General features: G+C 38.2%; 1 protein-coding gene and 1 non-coding gene across 3 annotated transcripts; one reads left to right on the top strand and one right to left on the bottom strand.

The window, feature by feature from the left end:
* The first annotated feature begins 89 nt into the window (after positions 1-89).
* Positions 90-162, top strand: Trnas-aga. Its single transcript has one exon. It is a non-coding gene; the product is annotated as a tRNA-Ser (tRNA).
* A 546-nt stretch (positions 163-708) lies between these two features.
* On the bottom strand, positions 709-15,292 carry LOC117302338 (E3 ubiquitin-protein ligase TRIM36-like). Of its 2 annotated transcripts, none has more exons than XM_033786244.1 (10): positions 15,227-15,292; positions 8,194-8,706; positions 6,794-6,989; positions 6,406-6,552; positions 6,209-6,304; positions 4,862-5,115; positions 4,156-4,286; positions 3,541-3,790; positions 3,086-3,204; positions 709-2,904 (listed from the first exon to the last, which is right to left on the bottom strand). In XM_033786244.1, the coding sequence occupies exons 1-10, from the start codon at positions 15,235-15,237 to the stop codon at positions 2,249-2,251; spliced, it is 2,373 nt and encodes a 790-aa protein (XP_033642135.1). In that variant the 5' UTR covers positions 15,238-15,292; the 3' UTR covers positions 709-2,248. The 2 variants fall into 2 exon arrangements, with proteins under 2 accessions (XP_033642135.1, XP_033642136.1); XM_033786245.1 differs by lacking the exon at positions 15,227-15,292 and adding an exon at positions 12,793-12,950.
* Positions 15,293-16,330: the final 1,038 nt, after the last annotated feature.

The raw sequence follows: 16,330 nt of genomic DNA, 5'->3' as shown, positions 1-16,330 counted from the left end.
TTTCGAAATAATTATTCGGGTAACATCCGAAATATATAGCAGTACCCGCTGCTAAACATAGGATTCGAACTGCCTCTAGCTACCGGGCAATCTCGGTGGTCTAGTTGGTATGACATTGCTCTAGAATTGCAAGGGTCGTGGGTTCGAATCCCACCCGAGTAAAATGCCTGTGATTTTTTCACAGGACTCGGGGAAAGTACTGAGTATACAGTGCTACACACATCGGTGTATATGGGTAAAAACCAAAAATTAATATCCGAAATATAGTTTGCGTTTTCTCAGTGCAGTTATTACCAATCGACGAGCAATCTTGTATAAGTCGATCCAGCATTATTACGGCGGGCGGCGGCAACAGGTGAATAATGATAATTGGAAACTACAAATGTTTCATTATAGATTTCAAACAAAATCCATTTAACTAACAACTGAAAGAAGTACAATGACGCAAATTGTTGGATTCCATGTTTATTTTAAAATATACAGAGGTGATTGCACAAAACTTCAGCTTTAACTATTGTCTAACACTGTGGATATGCTCCGCTTCTGCTCAGCTTTTGTAAATCAAATATGATAGACACACACGGAGAAATAAAAACACACAATGTGTTACAGAACCTTTATTCATTCGAACCGTGTTTTTTTTATCAGAGAATTGTTTTTCAACATCTAATAATGACTCATTAAAATTGTTGTATAACTTCATGTTTACTAGCCATTAATTTTTAACAGGCCTTATTACTTTTTTCCTTTTGCCGAAACAAGATCGAGCTGCTGGATGCTTTGTAAAAAAGGGGGGGGGGGCGTAATATCATAGATCTTGAATGTTTACAAATTATTAATCATTATTCTGTAACTATTAAAAGTGCACAGTATACAATTTAAATTGATATCGAAACGTCAGCGACAGATAAGACCGACTATTCGCCATCTCGCATCATCCTGGACCAAAATGCTAAATATGCAGAGAAAAGTAGTATACGTGTGACTTTACGTGTGCACTTTACGTGTGACTTTACGTGTGCAGAAGTGTGCAGAAGTGCCAACCAAAGAGCCAACCAGTACTAGTACGTGGATATGAGCCACTTAGTCAGCCACACAAATTAAAATTACGCCTTTCGCATTTTCTTCTTTTGCATGCGTATTTATATTTTTAAGAGACTTAACTTGCTGAACCGTTACATTTGTTCAGTGTTTGGTGTTTTGTATAAATTGTTTACCAACTTAACAAACAGAACTCTGCTGAGCAGAAAATGTGATGCAGTGATGCAAACAACATCGCTGGTTTTAGTAAAATCATTCTGCGTCAAAAACAACAATTGATATACAAAATTGCCACAGAGGCTGTTAATTGCCCAAAATCAACTAACCTTTAAAAATAATTGAATACAACAGTGAAGTTTGATAAAACTAGTTAAAAACACTGCACAAAGTCCGGTGGGAAGCACACAGCAAAACATTTGAACCAAAAAAACAAATAACTACATAATTTTTACTCCAGACAGAATAGATCAGTGACTTTATAGTTTACAAGCAATTAGTTTTAGCATGCTTCTGGAGTTGCCATAATTCAGTGCAAACCGCAAATATAAAACCGAAATAAGAGAATAGAGATTCCAAGTAAATAAGAACTTTTTGTTGTCGCATTAAATCTTACAAATTTGGCTGAATCCAAATTTCAAGTCCATCTGTCATGTAGCGTAGTTTAATCCTTTTTTATCAATATCATCTACGTGTATAGTGGAGTTACATTTTAAATGTTAGTCACGGAGAAAATAGCTTAAAAACTTAAAAGTTAAAATGTAGACAACACTTTAGCCCCCCTCACAAGTCACATGTCCGCTGTATATCATACACATAGTAAAAATAGTTAAAATAAATAATGTGCGAATTGTTTGTATATGTCAAAGTCTTACCCTAACGTTAACTTTGTCTATTTATGCATATCGAAGTCAGTGTTGAATTGAAGCGTAAAATAGGCACTTTGGATTTGTTCGCCTATATCAAAAAGCGACAATCATACTCAGCCCTATATCGTATTAAGTAAATGATTTTTAATGCTGATAAATTTTAGCTTGCCTGCACTACTTAGGCCCCTATTCCGTCTTTATAGTTTTCCATTAACTTGTATGACGCTGGCATTTTCTGAAGCTATTTGGCAACCTAAACTTGGCAAGGTTTTAACCACAAGAGCAGATTCGTTCTCACGGTTCAGTTCTTATTCTTATCTTTCTATTTTTCTACTGGTAACTCACACCATAAATTCATTTTCCTCTAACTGCCGTAATTTAACGATACCAGGACCGACAACGACTATGCCTGGATAAACAGCGCCCTCTAATTTTACATTTACGCAGTGGAAACTCTCCTTATTTTCCCCGTCGAAAAAAGACACGCGTCCCTTGTCAGCTTCGACACAAACTCCGACTGCGCTTGACGTCAGCGTGTGAACACTGTGCTTATTACCGTTGATCCCTGCCTTTTTACTGCTCTTTGTTGATTCACCTGGGAGGAAAACCTTCCCTCCGTAATAGTTAATCAACACCGTGGGATCGGTTCGCGAACCCCGGTCGGTTTCTAGCTCCTCGCAACTATCATGGCCGCTGTCACCATCTGTGTGACTACTGATGGAGTCACCGAGTCTGCGTGATCGTCTCTCACTAATGACGCCGATTTGAACAGCGCATGGTGATTGGTCGACAATGACCTCCCAGTAGTGACGTCCATTTGTGAGCTTCCGGTCGCCGAGACAGAAGGCAGGAGAAAGTGTGATGGGAGAGGAGGGGATTGGACTGCTGAAGGGCGAGAAGAGATGGTTGGGACGAACAGTGACTCTGGAACCATCTTTACTGATGGAGGGTCCATGAGTTCCGTTGGGTTGACATGATGTCCATTTAAAAGATAAAACTGTAAGAGAATAGCAATATAAAGGTAATTAGTCGAAATAATCAAAATGGCTCATGATGTTAACATACTTCTGAAAACCAAAATGATTTCCCAGGTCTCTCACTCAGGTCTGCTCATCGAAATAGATTGATAACATTAATTAGCATATTATTTGCTACGACTTAAACCAGCACATTCTTACCTGGGGCAGGAACTGTTCTGATTACTACGCTCTTGCTGTACTCTCCCTTTCCAGCCAGATTCTCGCCACGAACTCTGACCTTATATCTACTCTCTGGCTCGAGGTCAGTAAGGACAAATCTGTAAACAAAATAAATTAATTCTCATCATCAAATACAGATTCAATGTTTACATGGTCAACTAATTTGATTGGAAATATTTTATTTGTAAAATCCACTCGCAGATGCATAATTTATGTATGTACATGACGTCTGCAGGTGCAGATTGTGACGATGGTGAGGACTCTTCCTTTCTCGATCCATGTTGTAATTAAGTGGTCTGCAGTTTGTCGAACGCATTCGTAATTGAATATTTAACTAAACATGACTGTGTCTTAGTTCAAAGGTCACTGAGATTACTCATGTTGTGTCTTGACCCGATTCACTAGACAACACCACGAGTGTTCAAACGACGTACCTGCATTGTTTTATGTCCTCAACTGACGTCCACAAATCGTCCGAGCCCGAGTCGCTCCGGCTACTGAACGTGTTTTCCCTGGACAGAGTGGTCGGAGTGGGCGGCTTGGTCCCGCCGTCGTTTCGAATCAATTTACGGTACTCTAATCGATATGTATCGGCTTTGGAGTTCCCAGTGGGCGGGTCCCACTCGATGGTCACATGGTTGTATGATTGACATCTCTTAGTGGATAGGCTTGGAGCATCAGGTGCTGTTCATTGGTTAAAAATGTTTGATTTATTTTGGCTTGATTATGTAAGATAACATTTGCCGATCATAAAATATAAAGAATAGGCTTCTGACAGCAGTTGCCTACAATCAATCAAACTTAAGTACTCATCAAAAACTCTTTTAAAACGCTTTATATGCATCACCATAATGCAGAGTAAGTAGTTTCACGAAACCATGATCCTCTTTAAGTATTTTTAACTAATGATGTAATTTTGGCAATTAATTAAAAAAAATTAAATGAAATACGTTTACACATTGTGTGCTTGAATTGATTTCGGCTTTTGGGCCACCTGTTTCAATTCTATTAAAGTATAACTTGTATCCAAAGTAGTTCACGCAGCTTACCTTTATGAAAGCTGAGATTCGTAAGGGCGTAAAATGCACCCTCATTGTCGATAGTGAAGTTGTTGAAATCATGGTAGGCGTGGACAGGACTAAGTTCCGCCTCTTTTATGACCTTTACAGTTTCGATCAGTCTGTCAAGGTCAAAAGATAAATGTAACATCAGAACAACTATTAATTATATAAACTTCAATTCATCTTTTATTTTAATACACCAAATCTTTTAGTAATTATTTATCTGTTGCCCAGTCTCACTCATGCATAATGTCCATGTCCCTTTTGTTTGTTAGTGTTCGTTTTTGTGTAAATTGTCTTTGTCTTTAGGGTAGAGAACAAAAAAAGCTTTTGCTTCTTCTTTTTCCTACATGTTAATGTCAAACTATTTTCTATTTATTGTTCATTAACTGGCAGGATTAAGTTTTCCTTAGTACAAGTTATCATATGTTTTCTGAACAATGTTATCAAAATGTATTGACTGATGTTGTGTATCTGAAATGAACTTGCATTTCTACGCAAGAAAGTCAGCCCTGATAAGAACAACTTGTGTACAATAGACCTCTTACATTGGCCGCCATTACTGATGAAACGTGCACCCGTGAAACGATATCATTGGCTGAGAGTCGTGTGCTGCGCATACACGTGGGTTTGACATCAACTACATGTACATGGCGGCCAATCAGAAACTCATATGATGACCTAGTACACTCACCGTCCAAGTATTGGCCTAGCAGCCTGCACAAAGCAAGCCTTATCTGTCTCTTTCAACATTTCCTGTGCTAGATCCACCACGCTACATCCCTTCAAGATGTCTTGATAGCTCTTGAGCTGTGTTTGGACTGCCTCTACTCTACGACCTATTTCTGCTTCAGTGGCCTGTGAGAGGTTTGACCTACGGTCTGCCAAGGTGGCCTGTAGAGTGGCCAGTGAAGTGGCGAGCTGGTCCCGTGCAATGCCGCCATTTTCCTGAAAGATAAACATTCACTCATGAAAGAACATCATTGTTTTCATTCTAGAAAATCATTCACTCATGAAAGAACATCATTGTTTTCATTCTAGAAAATCATATTCACTCATGAAAGAACATCATTGTTTTCATTCTAGAAAATCATTCACTCATGAAAGAACATCATTGTTTTCATTCTAGAAAATCTCCCGTAATGAAAAAAAATCGACATTCACATGTAAATAATTTTAAACATGACGAGTTAAACTTGAACGAGAAATACTGTATTAGTGTTTTTCGAAGGGAAGGACTTTGCCATCCGCATATCATGCACTAAGCCATCAGTCTAAACAGAAGGATGTCTACAATTAAATGGAGACAACATTTGGGAAACGCCCATGGATGATGTCACGTTTATGTCTTACTTCTAATTGCAGCATTTATCTGCGGACAATAAGTTTAGCCCCTGGAACGACAAGGTATTAGACCCAAGGGATAGACGCGTTGCAATAGGAAGCAACACCTTCAACATTATTACTAAACCAGATAGAATGTTCAAGGTAAAAAAAACGGTAAATTGGTTGTTCTGAAGCATTCAAAATGCGATCAAGAAGAGAAAACCATATTATTAGTGTTACAACAACCCACCAGGACGACTATATAATCGGGGTATTTGATATACTGAACTTCGTTTAATCGACAGGTTTCTTGGTCGACATTCGGTCGCGATCTGTTGAGTGTAAATTCTCATAATATTGATCAGAAGATAACTACGTTTGATACACACAACTCACACCTCTTTTCTTCTTCCATTATAACAACAATACACATTTGAGAATTTCATGTGACTCATATGGGTTGAAATCTGTTAAAATTAAAATAAATGTAAACTTCCTGACTTGTGCATGATATTTTGACTAAAACACTTTCGGAGAGTTCAAGTGGACCCAACTTCTTAAACCAAGAGGAACGTTTCAGCTATCAAATACATCGTTATAGAATCAGTTTCTGTGCAAGTAGAAACTCTTGAATATTGTTAACAGGGAAAAGGTGTCTAATCCAGCAGCCATAAAAAGCAGAATATGTAAACAGTAATACATGTAATCTCTTTACCTCTATTTTGCCACTCAGGCCGTTGAGGGCGTCTACGCTGTTCCTTATTGCCTCCCGCTTCCCTCTGATTGCGGCGAGATAACTCTCTAGTTTCTCCTTAAATTGTGATGAAAAGAAAAAACAAATGAGTTATTAATTTGATTTCTTATATCATTCAGAAAGAAGAGTTGCAAACAAAAGGTAGTTGTGTGTCTTACCTTAACAAGGGTGTATTTTCTCTCAATGATGGACATTTTGTGTTTGGCGTGAGTGCCGCTGAATTTACACCGGTGGCAGACTGGTTTCTGACAGCCATCACAATACATCGTCACCCTCTCGGTTGGATGCTCAGTGCAGGTAATCGTCTATACAGCAATAGCAATGAGCAAAAATACGAACTTCATTGTGTACAAATTGTGCGCAGAAGTTAAAATAAAGTTATAAATAAATAGTAAAGGCAGCCAACACTGCTTTAAGCCAACCACTTGTTGTTTTTCCAAGTGGCTTGCCATCGACAGGCAATGTTAAGTTATAAATATAATAAAAGTAATAATGACTGATTGACTGGTTACAGGCACTCTCCAGATTCAAAAGTTCCTTGCTTACCTTTGGTCTGAAGTTATGTGTCGGTCCAATATGTTCATGTTGGGCCCTTGAAGTTCCCCACACATGGAAGTTCTTATAACATTCGTTGCAGTAGCTAACTTTGCAATCCAGACAGCTTTTGGTTGCATCTAGAGGAGGTTTAACCTTACATAGTCCACACGGGATACTTGCTGCCTTCTTGGCGGCTAGCTTGAACCTACGACGGGAACGAAAACAACGTGAAGTTGACATTGAAGATCAAATTTCCGCCTATTCCGTAAACAATTGTGCATCCTACTTTCACCTGTTAGCCTATTGCCGTTCCAATAAAAAAATGTGTAGTTTGACAGATAGAAACGTGGTTGACAAAATGGCTCTACAGTACCAATTTGTGCCATAAACCGTTGCTTCGTCTAGCTGAAAATGAAGACACAATTTACTTCAATAAGTTATTGCAACGAATAAAACTTCATTATAAACTGAAGCGAAAATTGTATGTTTGCGCATTTATAATTTTGACGAAGAGATTAAATCCAGTCCATGGCATCCAAACATTATTCTAGATCATTCCTTCTCTAGGTACAGACCGACAGCTTGGACGTCGATCGTCCTTGGTACATCTTTAGGGATGAAGCAAGAAGACTGTTTGTGCCTCAAACACTGTCAAAGTTGACCTTAGATAAATTCATGCCAACAATTTACTGTAATTCCAGTATACTGTATGATCCAGGTACGCAAAGACGAAACAGCTCATGGGGGAAATGCTTGCAGATCCCCAGTGCCTTTTCATTCAAAACAAGTTTGACAGGCCAGTGATAATCTCGTTTGAGGTTATTTTAGTATATTTTTTAGTTTTTTATTGGTGTTGACCCTGAAGTTTGATCTTTGATTTGTTGATTGATCAAACTTCAAACATTTTGCCAATAGATATACCTCATGAAGAGTAATACCTGTTTACGATATTACGTACAAATTGTTAACCCCTGATGACCTACGATATAACCTTCGACAAACAACTTGTTCTTCGTATATGATCGTATCCAGATGAAGATAGATTCCACAGAGGCATGACTCTAGCATAATACCGTCTTCAGATCCATATGGTGTTACTCTTTTCATCAACATCTTGAGCAATGACATTTCAAATCTCGTAAAAGTACAAAGTACAACAACTTGTAATCGTTTAAAAAGATGTTTTTAATTCTGTTTTAGATTAGCTTTTTAAAAGTAATTATGTTGTTATTTTCATTTACACACTGCAGTTTCTTTTATGTCATATAAACTTTTACCACAAAAAGTTCACGTGATCGTGCAAGTGGAAAATAAGGTCGTTTAATATCACTATTTATGGCATCTTTGCGTTGTACTTTAAAAGAACACAAATTTTGAAAACATGTTTTTGTAAACAGAAAGTGTCTTACCTGTCAACGATGACCTCCAAAGCAAAGTTTCGGTAAAGTCCATTCAAACCCTTCTCACCCAGCTCCACGTTTTCTCGGCATGTTGGGCAAAAGAATTTGGAAGCATGGACACATGACTTTCCCTTCGATGACGTAGTACCTCGTGGGCTATTCACAGGCGATTCCGTCTGCCTCGAGGGCGTTCGACCAGGTGTGCCAGCCCCAGAGGGCGCTCCACTGATCGTCGACCTCCTCCGGAAGGAGGAACGTGAATTGCTCCGAGACAGGGGTCGAGATGGTGTTACCGGAAGGGACGCCACAGAGTTCGTTGGACTGGTTGCAAGGCTCTCAGATGAACTATGCTCTTGTCTGCCAACGGTGGTTGCTAGGGAGAGCACCTGCTCTTTAGCGCATCTGTGGCAGACATTATGTTGACATGGCAACGACAATGGCGTTGTGAAGTAGTCCTGGCAAATTGGACAGATGAGTTCACGTTCTAGGCTAGATGTCTCCATGGTTACTGTAAATTGATACCTGTGTTGACAAGTAAAATCATAATGAGCTGGGGATTCGGTCTCAAATAATGTGCATAATAAAAAAATTATATTATTCAAAATTGTCACTCCAAAACGACAACTCAGATAGGGCCTACTCCGGTTATAGCATGAACTAAATAAAATGACTGTAAAAACCCAGACATGACATTGCACTGTTTCTTCCTATAGCTGCCGGCGTTAAGAACAATTACGTGTTCACGTTTGTCTGGATGGAGTCAAATAGTTTACACCCTAATTTCAGACCCATAGACTTCTATTGTATCCACAAATACCCGCATCTCGAGACTGGCTATGTAGAAAGAAGCCCCGACTCTGATGGTTGTAACCAGGAAGCTTCGATGTATTTATAGACCAAGTTTCCCGTCTGCATTTAAGCCGTCTCGGCTCATGACATGTCAAGTCTCTATCCGGCCAGTACCCAGGACTTGAAGCAAACCGATCCCGACGTCTGTGTAGTACAGAAGCTATTGATCAACTCATACTTCACGCTGATAACCTTGACCTTTCAATAACGGTTATTATGTAGTCCTCACTAAAAAGTGGTTAAAAACATCGAAAGTTTTGCCAACACGTCTGCTATGATTTACAGCTGATTACAAACCCATATGTTTCTGAAAATGAACGTCCCACATGTCCTAATCACAGTTGGTGAATCAACGGGAGTTGCTAAATCTTAATAATAGAAACACATTTTAGTCAGTTGGAATGCCTCAACATATGGCGTGAATATGTATAATATAAATAATTAGTGTTTGACAAGGACGTTTAATACTCCCGATATTCAACTGGTCATCTCTTTTAGAACCCTGAATGAAACTACCTCCCTGAGTAAAGAAAAAAATTAAACAAGACAATTGAAAAACAAAATACCATAAAAACACTGATCTTAACGTTGCTTGAATACAAACAAACATGGCGCTCATGGCATCATGCACTGGAGCTGGTATGTATTATGATAACGAGCCGCCCTTCTTTGTTCTCGAGGACAAAATAATGTATTTTTATTGATCTATAAACGGTGATGTGACCTGCACAAACCAGCATGCCTCCAAACAATGCGTTATTTTGGCTAGCAAATGATAACTTCAATCACTCTTATCTCTTGTGCCATTTAAAGATGGGGGTTCTAATTTTGTTAATATAAATAATATTATGCTACATGGTAAGCTCACTGATTGTAGGCAAAACCAGGATTATGAAACAAATACTGGTTAGAAAAGTAATTGCTGCACTTGTAGTATAGAAAAGGTAAAATCTTTGTTCAACCTCAACAAAAACACGCTAACAATAATGATAGGAAATATCTGATGCACGCATTAGACGGACCCTGAACGCAGCTTTCAACTGAATTATTCACTAAGAAAGAAAACGTACATTTTACCTCGAGCTTAACCCATTCTAGGAGGGAAAAACTTTATTGAGACTTCTATCAAATCATTCACTGATAAATTGTTACAAATGTCACCCCCTTATACAAAGTCACCCCTTATACAAAGTCACCCCCTTACAAAGTCACCCCTTACAAAGTCACCCCTTACAAAGTCACCCCGTACAAAGTCGCCCCCGACAAAGTTACCTAATACAAAGTCACCACATTGTCATTTGCATCTCTAAATGTATTAAATGTTGTACACTTGGCTTGGTGTCAGCATGTATGGTTCTACATCGCCTGTAGACGAGTTCACGCCTGCTGGCCTCACTACCCAGCTCCACATGCCGCCTTATTGCTAGGGACACCAAGTACACCAACACACAACATTATTTACAAATTTCATTAGGATTAATTTACAAAGAATCCTGGGGCGTGCTTGTTGGGGGAGTGAGTAGCGACTCAAGATCTGACCTGCTAAATTAATGGTGGCCAATACCCCGAATAACTGGCACGATGGGAGGTTGTGGCAGAGAGCTGCCATGCCGTAGAGCCAACCATAAACATTGTGCCTATATATTAATATTCATTTGTTTGTGGTAAAGACACTCCTAGTCCTAGAGTTTGATTGGGGAATTCTTTATTTAGGAGGCATTTATGTTAACTTGACACACAAACATCTGTTAATGTCGCTTGAACCAAGTAAGCACAGAAAAATTAATACGATATTTGCTTGAGTATTTTCCTGGACTTCGGCATATTCTGAGTGTTTGCATCAACATGGAAATACAATAGACCTAATTCTACACAAATGTTGCAACTAGAAAAGAACTGTATTTTCGTCTTCATGACACAACATTTAAAAAACATTCAAGCAAATACCCACCGACCAGGTTCGGCGATATATTTTGAAGAAAAATGCCAATCTAATAAGCGGCGAGCCAACAATAATGTCGCATGAACAATATTGCCAAGGGAGATTGTCCTTTGATCCATTCACTAGCAGAATATAAGACTGCATGTGGTTCAAATTTAATATGAAATAATGGTTGTATGTGAATGGGAGGCTTTCAACATTTCAGCTCATCATCATATCTCTTCGTCTAGCAGTAACATGATGTTACTACCATTATTTAGTGCGCTAGGGTTCAGTTAAAACACGAACTATTACCCCTTTGCAATAGTTTATATGTTTATGTTGGAATACGTTTAAACGTTTAGTAATGTCACTAATTATTTAATCCAGTGATAAAAATGAGAACCCCTTTTAATAATTACAAGAAAAACTAAGTTTGTTTGACTGTTTCGTAATTATGACAATGCCCCGCCATTTGCAGTGCGCCTTTAAAGCACGCGAAAGTAATTTGCATACAGCTGATGCGTGTTTAGACGTTGTGTACTTGAACCCCCATAAGCAGCTCCATAGCGTTGGCTACCGTCTGTGTTTAGCAATGGCAAGTTAATTGATTGATTTATTAATACAAATGATAATTTAATTGTAGGCGGTTGAAAATACGACATGTTTTTAAAAGGTGATTTTACGATAACACTTATCTTGTCTTCACCAAGACAACTGTTTTTATGAAAAATGTTGGCTGTTTTTTTTTCACAGACTATTGTTTGCTCGTGTTGCTAACGAAATGTCTAACATAAAGCGCGTGTATCTAAACAATTGTTCGTGGTTCGAAAGAAGTATCATTCTGACGTCTAACATTGCCTTCTTTCAAATGCAAACTCAGCCAAGATAGGTTTAGAGACTTTCATGATGCACTGGATGACGTAGAAAGAAATTGCAAGGATCACGTGATCATGGAAGATGAAGGAAATGCTCTTACGATAAACCATCGTAGATGATGGGATAGAGTGCACCATACACTGAATTCCAAAAAGGCCATTCGATGTATAAAGGTTTTACTGCATGTCCATGTATCACAACACACCACAGTGTATCGCAACATTGCCCGAGGGTTTGATATGCGGCCCTGCGTTCAGGATTCAATATTACACACAACTATCCATTGACTTTTGGCAAGACTATTTTTGCAAAATAACTGGACGTAGAAGATAACAATCAAAAAATCTATTCTGATAAGCATAATATTCATTAATAAGCATTTCAATATTTGTATATTTGTTGACATTAAAACTTTGCAGTAATGTAAAACAACAAAAAAACAAAAAAATTCTCCTTTGAAAAAACAAATAATCGAAAACTATTGATAATTTTTACGACAACATAAACTGCTTTTGAAAATTGTGTACAGAAGTTATTACTAATCTGCGAGGCAATTCCCAGGGTTAGCTCTCAGTAATAGGCCTACAGGTTTGAAGCGGGTATTCACACTAATTTTAACTCGCAAGAGAGATGATAATAACGTTAGTCCTGATTTAAAGCTCCATGTTAAAAGCAACACTTCTGCACCTGAAGCACTTTCTAGTTGATTACATCCCGATCTAGAACACGAACACAAGTGTCCGTCGATTTCAAATGAAAACATGGCACCAAAATATTGATTTGAGAATAACGCTATTAATATCTGCGGAGATATACGAATATTGTTTATACTGACATCAATTAAAAGTGCAAACTTCATCAACCACGACGCGATAGCTATCTTAAAATACAAAGGATCGAATACAATAGTGGCAAAACAAATATCAGTGAAAATCAAGATCCATAGCAAGTTAACGTACCTTTCTTCAAGTCAAATAGGATCGTGACACATACGAGAAACTCAGACAGAATATCGGTTCATATAGTTTTGACAGGTTCAGACCGCGACTGAGTATGTTTTACTGATAGAGTTGCTGTCAACACAGCTGCTGCATATAGAGTCCGGTACTAGACGTTGTTATACTGGCACGTGTGTGAATAAATACACGACTGTAAACCACTGCGACACAGTATAAGAATAAGCATTGACCAAGGACGTTCACTGTACAAATTGAAGGATTGTGTTCCAACATGCAGTTGGTGTCAATTCGGTAGGAAATTTGATTATGATCCCACATAATGGATTTAATTGATTTTCAGAATCGCATCATTAGTTAAGTCGTTTTATGATTTTGCATCCTTAAAATATGCCTTTATACAAAGGGTTCAAAAATTGTACATTGAACACAGAGGGACATTTTTTGAATACATGACTTTAGAGCAGTTGACGTCACACTCTGAGGCCGGATGGTGAATAACTGTAAGACTGAAAACTATCCTCCGATGTTTATCCCCATGGAACATTAATGTTTGCTTTTAGGTATCACAAGAAGGCGATACTCTTATGAAACCACACTTGACATTTTGTATTGTAAGAAAGGAACCACACTACTCCAACCTGTTATAATCTTATGAAATCGTGTGATGCGTCAACCTTCCATCTAATAGTTTATTTCCTCCTTCCATTGATGAAAGACTTCCTCAATGAGGTTCTGTGCTGATCCCGTGATTAGAAAGACGGGATGTGATTCAAAAATAGATTAGCTTAAAAGCTCCATCCCAATCAGCCTCTGATTTTAACGCATCTATGCACACTTTTATATATTATAGTTAACAGACTTGGAGACAAGGTTCAAAGACCGAGGTGAAGAATCCTTTAAATTTAAACATTAATTTTTAGGTTTGTTTTTAATGTTGTATGAGAGAAAAAGCTATCGGATGAGATTGTCAAGGTTGCATCAACACTTGGCTGCAATTCAAACAGCATTACATGTATCATGTTTCAGTGAAAAATTGTAATTAATGACTCCACCGTTATCAAATTAAGTACAAAAACCGATCAAACCGTAGACGATGGAAGCCATAGCTAAACTCATTCCCCTTCTTTGCTTTATGGTATACTCGATCAACAAAACATATCAACTTGAGGTCAGGCTGGCAAATGCTGATTATGCGAGAAATAACTAAGACACAGGTAAAGATGGTGGGGATTAACAGGTGGAAACAGCACACTGATCAATGACAAGAAATGTTAATGTGACTTATTTATAACGATGTAAAGATCCCATGATGCAATAGGCACATCGATGAAAACAGTACAACACCACTAAAGAGAGAGGGTGAAATTAATTATACGGGGGCAATTATATAAATAACATATCTAGGGTTGAAATTACTGCCTTATATAAGGAGGAAGGTCAAACGGGAATACAGAATGTATGGAGGATAGGCCTGCATAGAGCAACGCTAAGCTCTAGTGGCATCCTCCACAGAGCTAGCAAGGCTTGCTCGCTCTATTGAGGATCAAACTAATTATTCACTAATTAACTGATGAGGGGTGGATGGGAGCAACCTGGACCCCGTCATCTGTCAGATGTCAACCAATTAAGAGCTTCCTCTTGCTTGCCTCACGTGTTTAGAGATTCTTTTCAGAAGTTATACAAGAGTTAAGATAAAAGATATACAGTATAGGCTCGTTGCGTTTCTGAAATAACACAGTCCTCTTACAGGACAATACTGCAAAAATTACCCTTTACTATGTTTCAAAAAGGCTGTGCGAAACCATGACTTATGTAATATTGAAAATCAGAACAACGCGTTTAAACATGGCCTAGCGTCATTTCCTTATGGCACACCATTCTTAAAGACCAACTACAATTTCCTCATTAATTATAAGCCATCTGTTAATATAACAACCCACCGCATGTTGATTGGAAGGTTACAAAGCATGGACTTCACGAGCATCAATTGTATGAGTTCATAGAGTTGTATTTGTGGTCTAAAAGGTTTAATTAGAAGAAGAAACAATCTCATTGCAGCCTAATGGTTGATTTACAAAACTGTACCTTTGTAGTTGCAACACCCACCCAAACCAAAAACTGTGATCCCAAATAATACATGAATGTTTACGTTTACACTGTGAGCCTCACATTAATGATTTGCTAATAGGTCTGTAGGGGCCAGACGTATTACAATCGTTTGTTTGTTTTGCAAAAAGACACTTATATCCTTTATATCAAATCAAACATACAGTGGTGGATGGACACCCCCCCCCCAGCATTTACGTATACGCAATAGGACCTACAATCATGAGCCAGTGCAAACTAAAACAAACAAACAATCATTGATACAATCTATACAAAAAGTAGGACAGACATACAAAAACAGCCATTCATTCAATAATGGACATTGTACCTCTTTAACATGACTACTGGATAACCAATAGAGAATCGCAACTTGGTTGTTTACATTGTGAACACTAGTGTATCAATAGCTCGCAGTGTTGAAAAAACACATCAGTCAGACACAATACAAGGCACTGAAACATGTACAACTCCTGTAATCACAAATGCCTTATACTTCATGGTCAGAAATGACAGCAAGAGAAATGTCTAGTTCATATATTATGATAAATAAATGCAGACATCAGCACCCTGTGTAGTGACGTCATTGTAAAGGCGCACTTTGTCAAACTTGCCACTGACAGTGCCCAAACATGTTTGTTTTTATTACGCTTTGATTTCAATTATAGTACGTGAACCTTTTTTTCCACCAATGATACAATTTTCCTTTCCACAATCTGAAAAGTATACAGCAATTGGAATGCATGGGCGAAACCGTGTGAGCTAAACAAACTCAACTATCTCACACACGTCGAAAACAGGTATGATTGTCTTTAATCTGTTTGTCCCAGAGCGTAATGCCGTAATTGTCTTTTTTGTACTGGTGTGAATGTTCTCTCAAGGCCATCGTACAATACCGAGGCTGCCATGTCGTTGATCAGTCAATTAATGTCCACCTTAACAGACCCAGTGAATTAACTAATGACAAATTGATCCACGTGTTGTTTTCTACCTGAGCGAACAAAACTTTACTTCCCGAGGAAGTTGTATATACCTGACAGGTATATATACAACATGTAAATGTACATGTGTTCGCTCACTAGTTATAAACACCTCCGTTCAAGGTATTCACTTATGGCAACAAATAACATGAACGACAATTGGTTCTATTTATGCAGCAAAGTTCAACGTCCGATCGTTGTCAACATGTTTAAAATAAATTTGTACAAGCTTTTTCTTCCCACGTAATCTGTGTTTGACATCGGACCTCAGACAAGCGTGAGAGTGTTAAACTTTGACCCTATATTCCATGTGCTAAAATGCTTCTAATCACATTAAACAAGCTATTTGCCAGCTTACGTTGGCATAGGAAAAGCATTAAAAAAAACTCCCAAAGATACATGAATAAGCCTGGATGAGTCATTGTTGGAAGATGTGATGTAATGCGACAGTTTTA

The sequence above is a fragment of the Asterias rubens genome, chromosome 18 (assembly GCF_902459465.1).
Source record: "Asterias rubens chromosome 18, eAstRub1.3, whole genome shotgun sequence".
NCBI lineage: Eukaryota > Metazoa > Echinodermata > Asteroidea > Forcipulatida > Asteriidae > Asterias > Asterias rubens.
Note: the sequence above shows the minus strand (reverse complement) of the source record. Positions and strands in the feature narration are given on the sequence as shown.

Excerpts from the sequence above, each read along its gene's own strand:
- LOC117302338 (XM_033786244.1), bottom strand. Across the intron at positions 3,791-4,155 it reads GAATCTCAGCTTTCATAAAG|CACCTGATGCTCCAAGCCTA; the intron begins GTAAGCTGCGTG and ends ACCAATGAACAG. Across the intron at positions 2,905-3,085 it reads CAGAACAGTTCCTGCCCCAG|TTTTATCTTTTAAATGGACA; the intron begins GTAAGAATGTGC and ends ATTCTCTTACAG.